Below are 22562 nucleotides of genomic sequence, written 5' to 3' on the forward strand. Positions count from 1 at the left end.
GAAAAGCGAGAAAGCCCTAGATCTGCTGAGGCACTTATTGGACAGCCTGTCTTCCAGAGCTGACATGGGAATGTATTTAAGCAGACATTCTCAGTGAATTCACACAGCCCCAGTGCCCCATGCTGTCCACCCCAGAAAATTTTTAACTTCATGTAACACGCAATTCCCACCTGGCTTGGCTCTTCCTCCAGTATTGGGTCAATTCCTGTGATTTTTAAACTGGGCAAGGACAGCATCCTCTGCTTGTTTCTCTGCACCTTACTGCCAGCTTCTGGTCTGAGCAGTTAAGGCATGATCCCAAGACTTACTTTACTGCCCTGTCTGTTTTTTAATTTTTCAAAAATTTTGCCTCAGTTACAAGTTTTTTATTTTGCTTTTGCGTCCACTTAACTTCTATGCCCAGGGTTACCAGATTATTATCAGATATGCTAATGTCAAGAGGGTCTACAAATTAAATATACTCAAATGAAACATTTAAAAATAAAATTATGAAAATGCACCTAAATAAGAAAAATAACTTAAACCATTCAAACATAGCATAAAGAGACAAACACTTTGGCCTAAGGTCTTACAGAATATATAAAGTATTCGAGACTGAAATATCTAAAAAGGATTGTGCTTGCTATCTAAGGGGCAGAGCCACCATTTATAGTAACCAGGAGAACAGTCTAAACAAAGCACTAAAAGTTTTCAATATTTTGAACTATAATTTCAGAAATCTGTGCATGAAATGACATCAGGTCAATTAGAGCAATCGTATTACTTTCCCACCAGATTTTTGAACTGTACAAACATCCTTTTTTGGGAGGGGGGACTGATCTCCTGGCAAGTAAGCATTATTCAGTTCTTAAAAGAAACACACCACTGATGTAGAATAAAAATAAAATCTATGGCAACTTTGCAAGAGTCAGTAGAGAGCAGTATCCATTGAAGCAACGTCTAAAAGTAGAGCAACATGAAAACAAACCTTAAGAAGTAAATTATTAAGACTAATTACTCTACAAAGGTAGCAGTGGAATAGTTACCTGTGTGCTGTACAAGAGACGGGTCAAGTTCTGGATTGTTTGTACAGTCTAGAAAATAAAAGGGAAGGATTTTCAAAGGCTTGACCACTGTTAACTAAATAGTTACTATATTCTGTCTGAGATTTAAATAGACTTACCTCTGTCCCTGTAGATCCTGGGAAATTCATACTTTCTCCCTAAAACAAACACAGGGTGCTTTAAAAAACCATTTTTAATTTTCAAATTGTATCATTTAGGTGGGGTTTTTCTAAACTAGTGGAGGTATTCATATCACTAAGAAATGCAGTGCTAAGTCAAACTTTTATGTGGGTATGTGAAAAAAGACAGAAGCAGTAGCCTATGAAGACTAATAATTCATCAACACTAGAGTTTCTGTGGAAATCACTAGAGATTCTAAGCACAGCTGTAAAAACAAGAATATTTCATCCACATTTTTAATCCTCTTGTGACTAATGCTACACAAAAGACATTCCCATTCTTTCTTTGTTTACTTGACGGTTTTGAAATACAATAACCAGAGTTCTGTATATACACCATAGTGGGTTTAGATTACTTGCAGCAGGATGAAACAGCATAAGACTCTTCAAAAATAGAGATATTAATGCAGTAAGATGCTAGCACAAGTCATGTTAGTGGGTTATGGCAAATGCCTTAGATGTGCTGTGAGACACTGCCTGCTACACCCTGAAAAATGCACCAGCATGTACTACTAGCATTAGCATACTACTAGTAGGGTACTGGTGTGCACTACTGTCCTCTGCAGTGACGCACAGCCACTTCACACTTTCCATCCTGCTCCCTTTAGCTTTAGAAGCTTTCTAAATTCATGGGGTGAAGCCACCCATAATCCCTTCAGCATGAAGAACAGCTCCTCTGAGAAAGATGAAGTGAAACAGAGGGGACCATTTCAAACACAATTCCTTCTGAGGCTATGCTGAAAATACTTCCTGTATGATTTTTTTCTTTCTTAATTTTTTTTCAGAGGAGCAGAGGAGGGCTTACAGAGTACTTGTGTTCTCTCTAATTCTCCCGAGTTCTCTACTGAGTCTCATTTTCCACCACATAAAGCAAAGCATCTGCTACATTTAGCTGCAATTTCTGAAAATGAAGATGAAAAAAGCCAGGCCCCCAAACACAGCTCAATGCAGACAACCTAGGGGAAAAGGGAGCACCAGCTGCAGCATTTCCTCCACTCCTCTCTCTCTTTCTCTCCTTATCTCCTTTGGTATTTCCCTCCATTCCTCCTCAACATCTTCACCACCTTCTCCTCCTCACTGCATCCACGAGCCATGTAACTGCTCAGTTCTGCAGTGAGAAGCAGAGGATTTTGCATGGATGACTCTGTGCAGCACATGGACCGACACAAGGGAGCTCTGCTTTCCATTTGAGGGTGAGCAGCTGGCAAGGAGGCAGAGTGGGGCCAAGAGGTAGAGAAAGAAGGTGATGCTCGAAGGGTGAGGAAGAGACAGCACACACACTGAACAAAAGTGGGATTTCTTTCATGTTTTGAAGCTGTTTTTAATTTCAAAAAAAAAGACGTGTACAGGGGGAAAGGCTTAGCTGGCTTTGCCTTGGCCAAGGGGTTGCAAGTGGATGGTCCCAGCACCCATGGTCCCCTCACTGCAGCTCACCCTGAGCACTGGGGGATGAGGTTGAGGTAGATTTAGCTGAGCTGGTGGGTGACAGCAGCATTGCTACTGCACTGCTACAGCTTCAACACATGCCCTGTAATTCCAGCTAGGAGCAAAGCAGTAATTTCTGGTGTTTAGCTGCGCTGAGGACCACCACCACCTCCCTGTCACTGCTCCCTAACACCCTGATTCAGAGAGATGAGGATGGTCACATCTCAGGGTAGGCTGCACTGTACATTGGACAGCCTCCTCAGAGATGCAATTGCAAGGCAGGAGCAGGAGTGACAAGACGGGGACCACCTCTTGTTGTCCAGAACTGGCTGCTCATCTTGCAGACAGCAGAGGCAACACTCTCCTTTCTGGTGCCTGGTCAGCACCTAAGCCCCGAGCTGAGAGCTCTCACTCCAGCTGTCAGACCTTTGTTTTCCTAGGCTAACTGTGTTGAGTCCAGAGCTAGCACGCCACAACTACAAGCCCCGGCGACCGCTGTCTAGCAGGAGAGCATCCACCGCCCTGGAAATCCCTTGCGTTGCCTCTTTTCTTTGCTCACTCTGCCACCTTCTGTTAAGTCTGATTCTGACATGGTAAGATGCGATAACGAGCCTTGCCCCAAAAATAGCCCATAAATAACAGGATAATGACTTAGGGTGGAAGAGTTGAGTGCAGGTCTCTCCAGGTCTAAGCAGGGCTAGCTTCAAAGTTAGAGGAGATGCCCTAAGGCTTTCTCCAGTCAAATCCGGGATATCCCCAGGAATAGAGACACCCACAACCTCTCTGGACAACCTGTTCCTGCCTGCTCATCCTTGCATTGAATTTATTTCCTTAAGTACAGTCAAAAATTCCATTGCTGCAACTTGTAAGCTTGAATGCTCATCCTTTTGCTGTGCACTCTGAGAAAAGCCTGGCCCTACCTTTTTTATAATCCCAATGGCAAAGTCTTCATGTGGAGCTGTTGGAGTTTTAGTGGGCTAGATCTGAGCCTATCATCCTCTATTAGATTGTTTTATTTCCCTTCACCTAGCTTCTCTGCTCCCTCACTCGGACTTTTGTTTTCACCCCATTTTTTCCACTCACATTCTTCTTCCTATTGCCTTCTAACACAGCAGTCTTGTAAGTAAGGTGATCTACAGCTGAATACAAGCAAGGTCATAGGGAGATTAGTGTATTAGCAAGAGTCTTCCAGATATAGAAAGCAAAACCCTCCAGGGTTTCAGGCACATAAGCCCTCTTTCAGATCTGATGCAATGACAGTACGCTAATGCTAAGTAACTCATTTTCTAGCAAACTTTTCATTCCATTTCAAGTTATGTCTCTTCTATTCTTGTCTATCCCATTTACTCCTTTTGTGGTACTTCTTCTCCACCTAAGAACTACACAAATACAGTTCACTTTCTTCCCACACAGTAATTCATACTGCTTACTTCAACACTCTGTTGCTTCACGAAATTTGTCATTTCTAATTTAGTCCAGAACTGACTTTTGATTCTGCTCCTTCCATTTCAAGTTATGTCTCTTCTATTCTTGTCTATCCCATTTACTCCTTTTGTGGTACTTCTTCTCCACCTAAGAACTACACAAATACAGTTCACTTTCTTCCCACACAGTAATTCATACTGCTTACTTCAACACTCTGTTGCTTCACGAAATTTGTCATTTCTAATTTAGTCCAGAACTGACTTTTGATTCTGCTCCGCTAGGGCAGTTTCTCTTCTATTCTCCAATTTTCCATTTTGTTTTAATGCAGAATTCTGAAGCAAACCAGTATAAAACAATCCATGCTATTTTATGTGCTTGTTCTCAGGACAAAGTTTTTCCAAAGCATGTCTTCCTTGCATTGGCTGAGGTCTCTGTCCTTGCATGAGACTTTCATCATCCTGTGAATAGGAGGAGTGAGTAGAGGGAATACCTCTATTAAACTGAATTATCTGGACCTGAGTGAAATGTGCCTGTCCCATGCTTTCTGCTTTGGAACAGTCTTTAAAATTTGGACAGCATGTACGTTCCCAGTACCCAGAGTGCTATGTGCAATGCAGGAAGAAAAATCAGTTATAATACCTTATTCTCAAGATTGGCACCTGCTATTTCCTTTGCAGCACTGGAATTGATTTCTGATGATTCTTCATCTTCTTTCATTTCTGCATCTAGAAAATAAAGACCAAATAAAATCCAATAGAAAGATATCAAAGCATATTCTGACTAGAAAAAAAAAAAGGGCTGCTTTTTTAACAGCTACTTACAGGATGCTGAAATAGAGATTTGCGTAATTTGTTGTTGCATAATGGATTCTAGGCTGAGGAAAAGAAAATTTGGAAGCCATGATGGCACATGTGACACAATCCAGTTTTCCTGCCTTAAAAATTGGCACAGAATCACAGAATGGATCAGGTTGGAGAGAACCACAGTGGGTCATCTGGTCCAAGCTCCCTGCTCAAGCAGGGTCATCCTAGAGCACAGAGCATAGGATTGCACCAAGACAGTTCTTGATATCTCCAGTGGGGGAAATTCCATGACCTCTAGGCAGTCTGTTCCAGTACATGGTCACTTGCACAGTAAAGACTTTATTCCTCCTATTGAACTAGAACTTCCTGTGTATCAGTTTCTGCCTATTACCTCTTGTTTTATTGCTTTATACCCCTGAGAAGAGTGTGGCTTCATCTTCTGGGCACCTGACCTTCAGACACTTGAATACATTAATGAGGTCCCCTCTCAGTTGTGTCTTCTCAAGGCTGAGCAGGCCCAACTCCCTCAGCCTTTCCTTGTAACAGAGATGCTCCAGTCCCTTAAGCATCTTTGTTGCCCTTCACTGGACACTTATTTCACTTAGGAAGGTTTGGAGGTAAGTATAGGCATACCACTAAAAATACTCTGCAACAATGTTTTTACAAGAAATTCATGCTACCTTTTACAGCTGAAATTACTGGAATGTCCATCCTGGTTTTCAGGCCTCCTGACAAAAAGTAGCTAACTTGGCAAATGGCCTATATTGCAATGGAGATTTACTGTGGATCTGAGCAACAATGATAAGAAAGTGTACCTACAATGAAATTATATGACAATTTACACAGTCTGAGCATTTGCCCAAGACAACTTGCATTACGTTATTTTCTATCGATTCTGCCATAGACTGAGAAACCTTTCCAAAAAACCATTCCAGTATCAATTATTTTAGCACTCTGAGTATGTAAATGCATCAAATTTTACTCACCACCCAGATCCGATTCCAAGATTTCATTGGCAGTAAATCTATGCTTCACACTTAATTCCTCAGTGTTTTCCTCTGGTGATCTGTCAGTTTCACTCACTTGTGATGTTCTTATAGCAACACTGAGATTTTCAACTAAAGAGGAAAACATGCAGAATTACAGAAGCCCCTTAAACAGTTCCTTAATGCATAAATCAGTAACATAGAACCATAGAATAATTTAGCTTGTAAGGGGCTTTCAGAGGTCATCTAGTCCAAGACCTTACTCAAAGCTGGTCAAACTAAATTGCATTGCTCAGAGCTTTGCACACACAAGCCTTTAACATCTCCAAAGATGGAGACTTCACAGTCTCCCTGAATAGCTTGTTCCAGTTTTTTAACATCCTCGTGGTATATAATTTCAAGATAACTGGAATTGCCCATGTCCCAGCTTGCCACTGTTGCCTCTCATCCACGTGTTTTTCTTTTTATCATCACACACCTCTGCCAAAAAACTGACTTCTCTGTATCCTCCTATTAAGCAGCTGTGGACAGACAAGAGATCCCAACAACTACCTCAGCTTCTCCTAAGACATCATGTTCTCCAGCCTCCTAGTCATTCTGGTGCCTTTCAATGGATTTGCTCCAGTTTGTCAACATCTCACTTGTTCAGAGAAGCCCAGAACTGGTCATGGCACTCCAGATGGGACTCACCAGCACTAAGCAGGGGAAGAATCACTTCTACCAACCTGCTGGCAACTCTCCTCCTACTGCAGCAGCCTGGGAAGCAATTAGCCTTCTTTGCCACAAGGGCACACTGCTGTCTCATGGTCAACTTGCTGTCGAGTAGGTCTCCCAGGTCCATTTCTGCAAAGCTATTTTCTATCTAGTCAGTGTCCAGCCTGTTCCAACACACGAAATTATTCCACCCAAGATGTAGGACTTTGCAGTTGTCTTTGTCAAACATCTATACATTCCTCTTAGTCCATTTTGCCAATCTGTAGACATCTCTCCATCACGCTGAACATCCCACCTCATTCAATGACAGTCATGAATTCACTAAGAGCGTACTTAATCCCATGGCTAACTGCATTAATACATATCTTGAACTGTATTGATCTCAAGATCCATCCCTAAGGGATTCCTAATAACATGTTACCAGCTGGACTGATCACAACCCCTTGAAACCCAAGCAATCCAGCCTCATTTTCACCCAGTTATGCAGTTCACATCAATTCAGCTGTAAGGATACTACAGCCAGTGCAGACAGTGTTGAAGGTCCCAGAGATGTCAAAGTAACCAACATGCACTGTTCTCACATCATAAAGCCCATCAGCTTGGTCAGACACTACTTGCCCTAGATTAATCTGTGCTGGCAGTTCTCAATCACATTCTTGTCTTTCATGTTTTTGAAATGCCTTCCAGGAGGATCTGCTCTATTACCATCTCAGAGATGCTGGCAAGGCTGACTATTTTGTAGCTCCCTATATATTTGTTCTTGAAGAGGAGAGTGAAGTTTGCCTTCTTCAAGTCATCGGGAACCTCTCCTGATCACTGTGACCTTTCAAAGCTGACAGAAAACAGCCTTACAATGATACTGGCAAGCTCTCTGAGCAGTCTTGGATTTACCCCACCTCTTCTCATGGATTTGTGTATATCTGATTTGCTTAAGCACTCTGTAATTCTATCCTGCTCTACCACGAGCAATGCTTTATTCCTGTAGAGTCTGCTGTTACCCCAGGGACCCAGTATTTCTGTCCTGGAAAATGATTCCCACAAGTTATCTACAGTGTAAACAACTGTAAGCTCCTACAGAGTGCTGTAGAGACCTGAAATCCAAGACATCATCAAAACAACAGCAGCATGAGAGAAAGTGAAAAATAAAAAAGTGGGCAGAATAAGGTGTGTAAGTATAGGCTGCCATTTTAACTATTTACTGTTGCATCCCTGACTTAAATTCCCTACAAAAGCTTAATCAATTTTTTCAATAAAATGCTCTGTGACTTTATAGTGATAATGGAGACTAAGCCTCACTGCTTTATTGGTTGAAATGTTGGAAGTAGCACATGGCTCCACAGAGCAGTACTGCAAGGAGGACAACTAACAACTAATGTCATATCCCTGTCTCCTTACATTTGATGTTATGCACTAAACATATCCCTTGTTTTACAATCTGGCAGGTACCATCTCCTGTATCTGACAGGAATAAATGTGAGAGATTTCTCTTCAATATCCTTTGACAAGTTTTGACACTGCCAGCCCTTGAGCCTTGACAGAATTGCTGCACAAGGCGACATGGCTGTACTTTGTGACTTAAATTATCTGCTCACAGGAAGAGCCACTGATCCATTCTTCTTATGCAAACTCACCTTCTCTGAGTGCTGCTGCCAGCAATGAAGCAACCTGTGGAGTTTCTGCAGAATCAGGTTTGATAAGGAGGTGAGGCTCTACACGAACATCACCAAACCCACACATGTCTGCCAGTTCTGCATAGATACGCAACTTCTCTTCCAAAAAATTGCAGATCTGCTGGTCCTGTTTTTTCAGTGATTCTGTCAGCCAAAATTGAACACTGTATTAATTAATATTTTTTATTCTGCAGGGAAAGCACATTCCCCATTCACCTTTCTAATCCTTATGCCACAGTGCTAATTCAAGCTAAGCCTTTTTAAAGTGGACAGGAATTCAAATTCATCCCATAGTTTGTCCTAATGAAAGCTGGCACAGACCCTGGCAGAAGTCCAGGCCAAAGCCTTACCCTGATGATGTAGCCTTGGCTACCCTCTCAGGCCCTCAATTACCTCTTATTGCACACACAAGGACAAATGAGTGCTACCTCCTGGAAAGGCACTTGGCTTACGTGTGCTGATTCAGAGCCCCAACATCAAAGAACACCTACTCTCAGCAGAGGATGCACTTCTCTGTGGCTCTCTACAGGGCAGTCATTGCTGGAATTTCTCTCCTTGCAGCAGGATACAGATTTAGGAGTTAGGTGTAGGGTCATCAAGGAAGCAGAATTTATCTATACTTTCAGATAAAAATAATAGCAGCAAAGGACAAAGTGCCATAAACAAGCACAAAGCCACACAATTTTGAAGATTTGAGGTATTTCCACAAACACAGAACTACCTAGTCTTGATGCTAATCTGGGAAATTCATATGTTTATTTTGAAAGCATCCACTTTTCTGTTTCAGTCATGGTAATGTAGCAAATGCATTAAAATGTTTGGGAAAAAAAAAAGCCTTTATTTCAATACACCCACATTATACCACCAGACCAATCCACCTGTGTCTGCTGTGACTGCCTGGTGAGCCACTCTGAACCCAAGAGCCAGTATAGGCACATAATTCATTCATCCTAAACTCTGAGTATGCTGGAGCTCTCAGGCTGGCAGGAAAGACACTACACCTTGATATTTCTGAATTCTGTATCCTTTGGCCTCAGCAATACGTCTGTCCTCATCAGATTCAATCTTCTTTATTTCTTCCTCTGGACAACTTCAAAAATGAAAGACAAAAGTGGATTAAGCAAAATACATGCACCATCTACGCATCTTCAATACTATCTTATATCAATAATAAACAGAGCACAACATCAGCACCAGTTTTTGCAACAATCCAGAAGCATGCCATTTGTCTGTCTCTTTAAGAAGTGGACATTAAACAGACTGAAGGGCTCATTTAATTCTGGTAAGGCTATATTGTGCAGCAAATGGACACCTGCAGGACTCTGTCAAAGGCAACAGTGAGGGAAGCTTACAGTGGCTGGTAAGGACATCTAATGTGGAGCAGAAAGGCTCTGCTGATTCATTGTGAAAATATGGTAATATGGGAAGTTTGGCAGAAGTGGTGAGGTTTTGGCATCTGTGAAACTTGAGCTCAGAGGAAAACCCAAGCTCACAGATGGATCCAGTGCAATGCAGAAAAAAGACAATGCTGCCATGAATATCCAGCTGATTGCCCATGTGATTTGGACTGCCAGGATGAAAACTAAAACCTTTTCCATACCGTTCCACAGCATCTTGAATATGCCTCATCCAATTGTTACGTTCTTTCTTGGAGCTGGCATGAATCTCATACATCTCAGGCCCTGAAGATGAAGCACTAATCAGAAACATCCCCCTTTCCTCATTGGCTACTTCTCTTACTATCAGCCTCTGAAGGGAGATAACTGATGGCTTCTGGTCCTGGGGAAGACAGTCACAGCACATGCATAATGAATGACTTTCTCATAAAACACCACAATTTTAGAAGAACATGATTTTTCAATTCATTGGAGCAATTGTAGTCCTGGTACAGTTAGGCTATGTGTGTTCTTACAAGGTATAAGAGGTTGAAAGTTCTGATTAATCAGATGTACTTTGAAACTATTTTTTAAAATACATTATACTGTTAATGAACAAATAAAGCATTGTCTGTGCTAAAAAGCAAGTCTCAGAGGCTCAATGATGCTGAGGTACAATATTCATGTAATGTTTATATTTATATAGTTCGGAAACACCTCAGCGTGACCTTTCCTACCTTTTATGTGTGTTTACTTCTACATTTGCAGTTAAAACTATTCCTCTGTTTTACAGAACCAGAAATTAAAATTTATTTCAGGTAACTGAAAAGAATCTGGTTTACTTCCCACTTTCACAGTCAGATGAGGCATAACAGTAAAAAAATCCTTCTTCATAAAAAATTATGTAATTTTGGAAATTACTTTACTGAATACACTACCAGGACTTTAGGGAAAAAACCATATTGGAGTAACATAGATAAGGACCAAATTTTTGAGAAATATACAAATAAATGCTCAATGTATATATTCAAATATCTGATAATATACTCACAACAGCTGCAAAGACGTATTTTTGATCCTTTTCTTGCAAGAACAGTAGAACATCAGTTAGAAGCAGAGCTAAGGTGTCTTAAAATGAGGAAAGGAAAATAATGTTTTTTAACTATAGATATTACAACTATAGTTAATTTAAACTATAGTTAAATTAAGCTAAAGAGGAAGTATCTGGATTAACCTACGATCTGCATGAAGCACTTGCACACCACCACTTTGTATGTCCCAGGAAATAGCTCCATGCTGGAGCACTGACTCAGGGAAAGAAGAAATCCTCACACCAATGTCAGTAGAGCTTCACCAGGCCACTCACCTGGCAAAGGCTCTCTCACATAAATTTTTCTTTATCTATGCTGTAACATACACCCACAGCACAGAACTACACTGGTAAAAGCATTTCTGGGGTAAATGAACAGACAACCTTATAAAGTTGTACAGCAAACATCAGTAAGCACCAAAAAACCACAACCCCTACATGTGATTAGCACCAAAAATCAAATTCTGGGCTTGCATGTAAAAATTGTGTTCCAGCCAAATGTGGCTTCAGAATTTTTTTCTACTGCGGATGTCCCACTACCACTTAAGTACAGCACATAATTTTTCTTGAGTTATTATCAGTGGCCAGTACGGTGAACAATATCAATGTACAAGACTATGTTACGGGATGAAACTGAAAAGCCAGAAACTAAAAGGAAGGAACTGGAAGAAGAATGCAGTAGATGGCTTTCTGTGTGAACTTGTCTACTTACACAGATATACAGTGGATTACCCACAAACCACGGCAGCTTCTGGAACTACTCTTCTACCAATTAGTGGCACATTTACTATACCATTACTTCAGAAAGGTATTACCTAAGAAATTCTGATTTGCAGTACAGTGTAATAAAGTATTTTCATTCTTAAACCAAAGAGTCTTCAAATGTTATTTGCAAATAAAGAGTTAGAGGATTTTACTGCTTGGATGAAATACCTTTGAAACGACCTGTAGCTGTCTTCCAGTACACTAAACCTTCGTGAAGAAGTGTTCTCTCTTTCCTGATCAAGTCTTCCTTCCTAAAAACTTGGCCATTTTTCAGCTTTGTATATGTTCTGTTTTCAGTTCTCCAGAGAATTTCAAACAGCTTTTGCTTTTTCTCATATTCATTCACTGTCACATCTACTGCTGCAATCACATCCTTAATTAGGCAAAGGGCTTTTGACAAGTCATTATGTTCTTCTGTTCCTTCTGTATGAAACAAGAAATAAACACCATGACACTAGTCAGCATGTTCAAGAGAAGATATAATTCCTAGCTTTCTGGGAACAATCAACATGATGCAAAGCTTAAATTGATAAATATGGTACTTTCAGTTGAATCTGGCCATCAACTTACTAGAAATATTAGAGGTATATACCTTTGTTCGACTTGCCTATTAAAAGATGACATGTACCTCAGATTTATTCATTAGCCAGAACAACACATTGAATAGTTTATGACATATTTATGAGGTGTAAGCACTTCTAAAAGTGTAGTGGCTAAGTAAATCACTTAATATATTACTCTCCTGGCTAAGCAAAAAGTATCCTTAAAACAGGACTGCAAGTACAAAGGCTTTGCATTTGGGCATGCAGCTTTCTACAGTGCTCATTTACTGCCCATGTGGAGGACAATATCTGTAATTTATTAGCATTTGTGAAATGTTCTACAAAATTCCTGAGGTCATTCAAGTTTTATCTGAAAAACCAGGGAATACAATGTTACAAAATATTTGCCTTGCCCTCCTTGCAGGAGCAGGTCCTATTTAACATCTTTATTGATGGTCTGAATATCGGGAGTGCACCCTCAGGAAATTTGCAGACAACACTAAGTGGCTGGCAGTGTTGATCTACTCAAGGGTAGGAATGCTCTGCAGAGAGACCTGGACAGACCCAATCAATGGGCTAAGGACAACTGTATGAGGTTCGATAACGTGAAGTGCTGGGTCCAGCACTTGGGTCATAGCAATTTCATGCAGTGCTACAGGCTGAAGAAGAGCTGTTCAGCAGAAAGGGACTTGAAGGTTTTGGTTGACAGCCTGCTCTGTATGAGCCAACAGTGTGCACAGGTGGCCAAGAAGGCCAATGTCATCTTGGCCTGTATCAAGAAGACTATGGCAACAGGACTAGAAAAGTGATCATCCCTCTGTACCTGGCACTGGTGAAGCCACACCTCAAGTACCGTGTTCAGTTTCGGGCCCCTCATTTTAAAAAGGACACTGAGGTGCTAAAGTGAGTTCAGAGAATGGCAACAACACACATGAAAGCTCTAGAAAACATGTCTTATGAGGAACAGCAGAGGGAGTTGGATGTGTTTAGTCTAGAGAAGAGAAGGTTGAGGGGAGACCTCACTGCTCTCTACAACTACCTGAAAGGAGGTTGTAGAGAGGTGGGGTCCGGTCTCTTCTGCCATGCTTGCAAGAGGACTAGAGGACAGCCTTAAGCTGAGATGGGAGAGATTCAGAATAGATACTAGAAAACTTTTCTCACTGTTAGGTTGGTCAGGTATTGAAATTGGTTGCCCAGGAAGATGGTAGAATCATCATCCCTGGAGGTATTTAAAAGGTGACTGGATCTGGCACTGGGTGATATGGTTTAGTGGTTTAGGGGCTGCAGTGGTAGTGCTGGTGGATGGGTGGATTTGAAGATCTTAAAGGGCTCTCCCAACCTTGATGATTCCATAGAAGAAACTCCTCCAGAATTACTTCCCAAGAAGGTGCAGATGTGTGTCTGAACTAGTTCACATCCTCTAGTCAAGGTCTTTTCCTAAAACAAGTATGGTATTCTGGACTTCTATGGCTTACCTGCCTGAAGTATCAGAAATCTTCACAGCCGAGCCTTGACAAAACCTACCTACACCAGACACCCTGTTTATGTGACATGTTCCTGAACAGTAGATACTTGCTCAGGTACTCTACAGAGGAATGAATTCATCTTTTCTTATACTGTAGCTGTGCAAATTCCTTATATTAGAAATGCACTAGGATTCCAGACACAAAGCAACACTTCAGATTTTATTCACCTTTTGAGTATTGCAATATCCTTTCAACCAGAACAGGGTATTTGGTGATCCGCTGGGTGACGAGCAAAATGCACTCAGGGATTTCTCGGCGTCGTGTCAACAGGTTACTATTTCTCAGCTGCACAGATACAAATATATGCCTTAAGTAGTAAATGCATATTAAACCACCAATTGACCAATAAGAAATATGATCTAAAAGCATTAGAATAAGTTAAAGCAAATACTAGGTTATCTGAACCGTCCCCAAGGAACAGTTGCTGTGCTGAGGGATGAGGTGTACTATAACAGCAACATGTGTGTAATAGACACTGGATGCCAAAGCACTCTAAAATTTGAAAAATGTGATTTATTAGCTTGCTAGTTAAGGAGGAAAAACCCTTACCATTTTTATTAGCTATTAAAAGTGAGTTACTGAATATAATTCCAATCCTAAATCTAAGTAAAAGCTACATATCTTTCTCCTGAGCACTTTGTCAGAGCACTTTGTCAATAGCGATCATGCTTCCCTGTTAACTTACTTTAATAAAATTTTGGAACTTCTTATTTTGTTGCAAATATTTGAAGAGACTAAGAGCTTCTTTGTGATGGCTGCAGAACGTTCCATATATTTTCTTCATTTTAGTTGCATTTAGATCTGAAAACTGAAGAAATAAACAAGTGAATTGTGCACAACATTGCACCTGACAGGAAAGTGTATACTTTTAATTACTATTTGTACTTTGTACAAATAGGGAAATTTTATGCTACCTGTTTCTCAAGATCTCTGAATTTCAATAACAGAGCCTGTCACTTCAGACTGAAAATGGGCTAGCTGTTTTTAGAAGCAAGAAGAGGAATGTGGGCTGGAGAGAGTGTAAGCCAAGGACAGCTAGAACAGTTATTTTAATAGCATTTCCTTCACCTCTTTGCAGACACAACCCCTTTGAGAGTTGTTTGGGTTTGTCTGATCTCCACACCACTTTTAGACAAGATAACAGCTCAGCTCTTTGTTTCGGTGGAGTGAAAACTGACTGACTGAAGATTAAAGGCCATATCCTCCCAATTGCAAGGAACCGAAGTGTGAATGGCAAGACATTGGTTAGCCATTCTTGGGCCACAATAAACATGTTGCAAACACCTCTTCTCTAGTGAGCAGTATTTTGAGATGCACCGTGCCAGACCACTACAAGAAATGAGTAGGTAATTTCTTTTCCACCATCAGTCAGCTCTTCACACCTCTGCCAAGCTCCAACATTTGCAGTCCATGGTAGGACTACAGCCTTCTACTGCAAACAGGATGAAGTTCATCACTTTCCTTGTTACTCTAAATAGGTAGAATTTTATTCAAAGTTCCTCACAGTTACCTGATTTTTTTCTCATTCCTATTTCACCCCACAGTAATCTGGAGGGGGACAGTTTTTGAATTTTAAGAGGCAACTATAGCTGTTCTTGACCACAAAAGTTTTAAATTCAAGAAGTTGTTTAAATTTGGAACCTTGAGCACTTATAGGATTAACAGAGTTGACGCCTCTACCTGCTGCACAAGGATGTCTCCAATTCTGCTGATGACAAAATTATGTTCACTCCCTGCCTCACATGATTCCTGCCGTCTCTCCTTCATTCTGCAGAAAAAGTGCTTGTGTGTCTCCAGTAGCTCATCTAAGCAAGGGAATATTCTACCCACTGTGCTGTGGTTGAGTTGCAATTCTTCCTTCATCCCTTTCCTGAATACTTCAGACATAATGAACAGGGTATAGATGTGATGTACTTCTGTTTGCATCAGCTCTGCAGTATGAAAGAAAATAGCATAGTGTAGTAGTATTGAATATTTTGCACATAGTAACATTCAAATGTACAATCGGAATTATTTTTTTGGATGTGATCCTCAAACCTAATAGATTATGTCAGTAGGAAGACTTAATTTATCTGGCTCTGGCACAGTTCTCTCAACTGTCCCACACTGAACAAGCTGGGGTTGCAATTGCTTGAGCTGGGGATTGGATGAGGTCCCTTCCAACCTCAACCACTATTAACAGGCTAAGCATGTCTTTGGTAGTCACTACTATTCATTTCTTTAGTTCTAGGATACATTTGTAACTTGCTATTTGAACTTTCATATTGTTCTGAGTTGAAGCATTCATTCTTCAGGACATAAACCACATTGGTTACCTCTCTATTTTATATGCCAAATTGCTTTTAAAGCTACACAAAGCTTTGAAATACTGACCAAATATGACATCCTGACGCTTGACGACATCCTTTTCTTGCTTGCTACAAAACACTGGATCCACAAAAAGACTCCAAGACTCTGCCTCATACTCTTCTGCATCTGTGCAGAGATCAGTCCACTGAGATAAATCCACAACATCTGTGACAAAATTTGTATTTCTTTAACATCAAGCATAGGAAGAGTAATAGAAGTCCCTTGGCCCATGCAGATCTCTTCATATAGTAAGGGGAACACGTCACAGGGTTGAACTATAGACAAGGCTTCTGCAAACACTGGCACAGGCTTTACAACAGAGAAGTTTGCCAGATGTCAATATCATTACCAAAGTGTTAAATTGTAAATGTGACAGCGAGGGAGGAGAATTTAAAACAACCAAACAAAGTAGTCTTCTTTTCACAGATTAAATCCTTTTTATAACTCTTTGCCTCAACAAACCTTTAAAAATTCAAAAATAAAATCCAACATTTCCGACAACAGATGTCCAGTGCATGGTATCTGCACCTATGTGATTGAATGACCTTCAGCTTTGAAATTCAGTCTCATAACCAGTGTGCTTTTGTTCATGTCATAAGGCTATGTAGCTATTGTAGGAGTGAAGTTCATCAGTATGGGCCAGCCTTTGGGGCTACTGAGTAAATATAAGTGATGTAGGTTTACATTTTGCAATAGACACTGTCAACAGAGTTAACTGGATGACTGCAGAAGTATATTACTGTTCTGTTTCTGCAAGGATGCACAATATATTTATGCCTGTTATTTTAAAATGGTAACAACATGCAAAAATGTTCTAGAAATTAGAAAAGAGTTAGTTACAAGGAGGAAATGAAAAGTTCTACTTTAAGACTCTGATTGTTTCATTTTAATGAGGGAAACACTTGTAATTATCAAAAAATAGGAGCTCTTCTTTTAGGAGACAAATTGGCTAACTGAAGCTGAGGAGTTTTTCAGTTCTGCACTTTCCAATACAGGCTATAAGATGCAACACCTGTGCAATACTTCTCACCTTCCATCATGAAAGCATCCATTGAAGGAAAGGTCTCTCCTGCTTGTAACATCTCTTCAGACAATGATTTGGACTTCAGGGAGATAGGCTCAGAATCTTGTTCAGAAAACTGTGTAGCTCTTCTACACCGGAAAAAAAAAAAACACATTCATTTCATGGGATCAGTTTTCCTAGAAATGATGTATTTAGCATAATCCCTTGGCAGTTGTCCTTTACCTGTCAAAACTGGTGCTGGGGACACTTTTGGACAAGAAGCAGGACTGTTGTGAGGCTTCATTCTTTCCAGAAGACAGTCCAATAGGCAGAGAGGAAGAAGGATGCAGTGAGGAGGGCATCATCTGTGAAATATCTCCAGGCAGGGAACCTGTGAGGCAGCATCAACAGCACACTTATACTGAGAAATGCTATCTGGTTCTCACATTGACCTACACTGGATATCAAGAAATGTCCAGTTGCCAAGGTACACACCCACAGTGCTCTCCTACAGAATATAAAGATCAGCCTGTAGCAAAGTAGAATAGCTCCACCATGAATATTATTTTAGAATAAAATAATCTCAAATCATGCATGCTCTAACATTGCAAGTCAAACATAGGTGCACAAATATTTGTGCGCATGGTGAATGACATACTCAGAACTGACTATTTTTACTTTTGTTCTCACTGAAAATGCAGCAAACCCCACCCATTTCAGTAGAGGATGAGCCAATTCAATAATAATATCTTCAAAAACTTCTGTTCATATTAGAGACACAGAGTGTCTCTTAGAAATATTGAAATGAAAAATAAAAACACACAAATAATGCAGGAAAGTTCATGCTGTCAGACCCATGACTTTTAACCATGGCTAACTTAGAAGTGCTAGTTTTACACCTAACTTACTTGTTACACCAGCTTGGGGCTTCTTTTTACTATGATTGCTCTCCTGGGATTTCTGAAGAAAAAAAAAAGAATTTTTTGAATTTGCAATGAAATCATATCTGATAATACACTTAACTGTCAAAGCAGTAACTCACTTCCATATAACATCACACAAAAGGGCTACATGAAGGTGGTCCTAAGTTGTGCTCTTTATTTCTTCCAATAACTAATATACCCAAGTTTATTAGTTGTTACCGATAACAATATTCAGAGTAGAGTACTATTTGTACTACAATACAAAACTGAACCTGTTTACTCTAACCAGAGTCACTGAGTCAGAACACTCTACCTTCTCTATATGAGTATCACCTATGAAGGCTGAAAGAAAGGTGCACAATCAGGGCTTTATATTCAAACAAAGCATTTGTGGCAGGGCACTATCTAAGGAAGTCTGAGGAAGCCTAGGTACCAGAGGCAGAATCAATCCCCATTCCAAAGAGGACATTTGTAAAGCCTGTAACAAAAGCCTTCTGTGCTGAGGCATGTACTTCACTTTAGGTGAACAATTTTCTACACCCCATTCCTGTTGAGATGAGTCAGGGGTGGTGAGGGCTCTTGTCTCTTGGCAAAAAACTCACCAGCCCCAGTAGTTAATACTGTTGGTTCAGCTGTCCTAGGGCCCTAAAGTTGCCAAGAAATTTGTGCAAGGCTATGACGTGACAATTATAACCAAAATTAAAAATACTTGATTGATGTACAGTTTATGGCTTGTTTATGCTGAAGAATCTCCATGAAATCATGCTCTCCATGCAACCCACCACGATGCAAAACCCAGCTACACCTGAAAGACACACTGCACTAATTCGACAAATGACCTGCACATTTCTCTGCAAGTTTCATTTCATTTATGAGGGCAGAAGCTTTACATATTTATGTCTTTGTCATGATAATCTCACCATGTATGCATTCCTACTCAAAAGTTAGGGCAGTATCCACCAGGTATAGTGCTAATCTTGCCCTGTCTGTAGTGGCAGCTGAACACTGGGAGCAACTGCCTAGGCAGTTTCCTCTTCCTGAAGTTTTCCAGAAGATTTCAAACAACCATTTGCTCAAACTGTTATCTAGAAGTGAGCCTGCCCGATGGTGAGGAGATGCATCAGGGCCCCTTCAGAGCCCCTTCCATCCCTGCTTTCCTTTAATCCAAACATACAGTATCTCCCCTTCTACACAAGGGTCTCTCCGGTTTTAAGGAGCGTTTCTTTTCAACCCATTTTGCATCTCTCCAGGCACACCATTTCACAATTTGAGCTTGCAACTCTTCGAAAGTATAAACATCTCTTCATACTCATTTTTGACACCCTGCTAAAAATTGTTGTTCAAACACAGTGTTGCTCACATTAGATATTTTGACATTTTGCAGCACTTCACATACAGACACTGGGTCCAGGCAGGGTGTGTGTATTCTCTTTATTCCTTCATGATGCTCCTAGACCCCTTGGAAAGCAGGTATGCTCTAGTGAGATCAGTATAGGAGGTTACCTTGTTGCACACAGAAGCACACTCCTTGCAGCTCTTATGCACAATCATGTTGCAGCCTGAAAGAGAAGGCACATTTCAAAGCCCTGCAGCAAAGAGGGTCCCCAGTCTGCAGAAAACGATACTCTGAGGCTTCAGTTTTTTCCTCCTCCAGGTTCACTCACTAAAGTAGTCCTGAGGATGTTTTGATGTACAGACCCTGGCTAGGAAGAGGTTCATGCCTAATGTGCTAGCTCTAGGATATGGATGTGGTCCCTGCTGTCCTTCCTACCTCTCCCTTGTCAACCTCAGCTTGTTATGTAAAGAAGGTCCATCCAAATGTAGGCAAGGTTTCTTTTTCAAACAACACACTGAGACAGGATGCAAAAACAGGATCCAGAGCACTTTAAATTCAGAAGCAAAAGCCAGCAGCTACTTACAAGAACAGTGGAGACACTCCTTTCCTTGGAGGGGTTTTTCACAGACCGTACATGGGATGACTCCTAAGAAAGTCTCATTTGTAAAATTGTGCCTGTTTGGTTTGGTTTTCTCTTTGATATCTTTATATTTTGCCTTCAACCCCAACAGCAGAGTCAGGAAAAAAATTAAAAAGGCATTAGAAAAGAAGATAAAGTAATTCAATCATAAAACCAGTAAAATGTTCCCTTTTAAGAGCAAATTATTCCAAAGCATTTATTCCCTGTCCTAGAAGACTTGCAACAGCACACTATACTATTACACCCAACATTGTTGAAGCCATAAAATGATAGGAGCATTCCTTTCACTAGCAGCTACACCAGAAGCATTGTCAAGGAAGACTGGCAGAAATAGATTTATAAGCCTACAAAAAGGGGAGGGCAAAAAAAATAAAATCTAAAAAGTGTTATTGACTCATCACAAACAAATACCAATACCTACATCCCCTACGTATACACAGGTGGTGCCGCTGAAGGCACAGGAGGGCATAGTAAAGAGCCTGCAAAACTGCCAAAAGGCCAGCTGGAAAGATCCTGGATGCCAAATCTCCAAGCTGCTAATTGACATCGTTAATCTGAAATTAAGACTTCTTATAATTTAACCACATATGTCCTAATCTACCTTCCATAGTCTGTACATTTGACTGTGCAGGCTTCAAATCTCCAGCTCTTTAACACTAAGCCATGCTTACTCATGTAAGAAGTCCCATTAACTTCATATAAGGCAAATTTGACTAATTATGTCCTAATGTAGAAGTTACAGACTCAATTACTTATTGACAGTAATTCCAAGAACAGGCCCATATCTCTTAATTGTATTTAACAAAGAAATTTGTTTTCTTAAAATTCATACAGTTCAACTTTGGCTAAACCTTCAAATGAAATTAATATTAACATCAAAAAATGGCATGGGAAATACTTAATATTGTTCAGCTAAGGCTATTGTTTAAAAGAAAAGCTGTGTTTTTATATGAAGGCCATTTCAGGGTATCCTGTATATATTTAAAATTTTAAAATTAAAACTAAAAGATTCTTCCTATTTGTGGGTTTGCAATAAACAACTTATCTTTATATAAAAATTTATATTCTCATCTATAATTCATTTGATTACTTTGACATAATTATACATAATAACATCAACAAAAATCCCAAATTACCTTGCATTTATGCCGTGTGCAGGTAATTCTGTTCTTCAGGTAACTTAAAGTCTGACTCGCTTTGCATTTTTCAGACTCATTTTTTAAGGGTACAAAATATTTATTCCATTCATCCTCCTGAATCCTAAAACAGTGGAAAACAGTGGAAAAACCTCATTCCAGTGGGAACAGGCTCTTTATTAACACACAATACAACTCGGATGGTGCTTGTTTCACCTAATATTTACAATGACATGCTTTACTGTCAGTACAGCAGATGTCATGAAATAAGATTGCAATCGCTCTATAAAAAGGAGTAATACCTTCCCACGGAGTGTTTTGCATGTGTGATGTGTAACAGGCTTGCTTAGATTATAGTTGATATCAAAACCCCCCCTTCTTTTACTACTGTGGTTTGGACATCCCTACACAACAGACAGGAGCTCAGTCCTGTTTGCACATCCCACTGTGGTGCACAGCAAAACCTTGCTGCAGGATGTGTGCAGAAAGAGCCAGGATGAGCTCAGCACAGGGTTTAGGCGTGGGGTTGAAGATTCTCTGGGCAGGGAGGGCTCCCCTTAATGCCTGCTCAAATCCCAGCTGGGGGAGGTGCTGATGCCTCTTCCCCATGCAGCTCCCTAGATGGCATTCTTGCACAGACCTGCTCCCGGCACCTCTGTGACACACACCCGTACCTTTTCTTTCGAGGTTGTTCAGGAAGAATGCATGCTCGCCCTGCAAGACACATACAGCCATCAGGCACTCAGATTGCAAGGTCATCAGGTTTATTTGAAACTCATGACCTCCACCAGGCCATAAGCTTGCCTTTAGGGGCTTGCAATGTCATTTGAAAATTAGGAAACTAAAAACATACATTAGAAACAGCTTTTCCTAGGTTAAGACCACTTCCCACTAAGCTTTGTGTAGTTGACAGAATCTGCCAGAACTAAGATGGGTATCAGTGAATGCCAGTCTCTGCAAACAGCCTGTTTTCAAGAATGACAAAAAATTTTCTTTTGTTTTTCTTAACAATCCAGGCTTGAATGACTCACCCTTCATTTTGCTTTTTATGTAATTTATTGCAAAATATCTTAATAACATACTTCTAATATTTTCAATTACCTGTCTTATGCATCTTCACCTATAGTATTAAAACAATTTAAATGCCTCTGTGTAAAGAGGAATATTATTATTCCATGTACTGCACAGGATGCATAATGTATTACAAGTTTGTATCTTCTATGATTTTGTGATCCTAGAAACAGAGGACTCAAGGAGATACTTTACATAAAATGTGTAAAAAGCAAAATAAAAAATTAGCAACTAAGTTGGGTTGTTTTGGAAGAAAAAAAATCAAAACACCAAAACTAGAGGCACAAATTTCCAGTTTAGAAGCCATTCCACTTTGCAGACATTTTTAGCAAAGGTACCATTGGTAAGGTACAGAAAGTAATTACTTAAACATCTGCCTAAGTCAAAGCATCAGACTATGCTTTCTTTAAAGTTAGATACAAAGTTAAAACACTCCTCACTGAATCCGCATCTCTTCTGTCAAACGTAGACTTCAGGTTAGCAAGAGCTAGAATATGTACCAAAGAAGCAGCGAGACTAAAAGGGTGTTTCAGTTAGTTTTCAGGCACAATCTGTGCCAC

General features: G+C 40.2%; 1 protein-coding gene across 1 annotated transcript in view; it reads right to left on the reverse strand.

Moving 5' to 3' along the window:
- Positions 1–22045, reverse strand: part of ARHGEF28 (Rho guanine nucleotide exchange factor (GEF) 28) — a 42656-nt gene extending 20611 nt beyond the window's left edge. Inside the window, 21 exon segments of the mRNA XM_009072133.1 lie at positions 1026–1073; positions 1163–1201; positions 4712–4797; positions 5862–5993; positions 8207–8389; positions 9247–9335; positions 9846–10024; positions 10673–10749; positions 11645–11899; positions 13712–13829; positions 14230–14352; positions 15225–15475; positions 15918–16058; positions 16924–17045; positions 17140–17287; positions 17805–17856; positions 19323–19378; positions 19739–19871; positions 20932–21055; positions 21606–21645; positions 22033–22045. Coding sequence (XP_009070381.1) covers positions 1026–1073; positions 1163–1201; positions 4712–4797; positions 5862–5993; positions 8207–8389; positions 9247–9335; positions 9846–10024; positions 10673–10749; positions 11645–11899; positions 13712–13829; positions 14230–14352; positions 15225–15475; positions 15918–16058; positions 16924–17045; positions 17140–17287; positions 17805–17856; positions 19323–19378; positions 19739–19871; positions 20932–21055; positions 21606–21645; positions 22033–22045 — 2409 coding nt within the window.
- Between the last annotated feature and the right edge of the window lie 517 nt (positions 22046–22562).

The sequence above is a fragment of the Acanthisitta chloris genome, unplaced genomic scaffold, assembly GCF_000695815.1.
Source record: "Acanthisitta chloris isolate BGI_N310 unplaced genomic scaffold, ASM69581v1 scaffold5923, whole genome shotgun sequence".
In the NCBI taxonomy this organism is placed as follows: Eukaryota; Metazoa; Chordata; class Aves; order Passeriformes; family Acanthisittidae; genus Acanthisitta; species Acanthisitta chloris.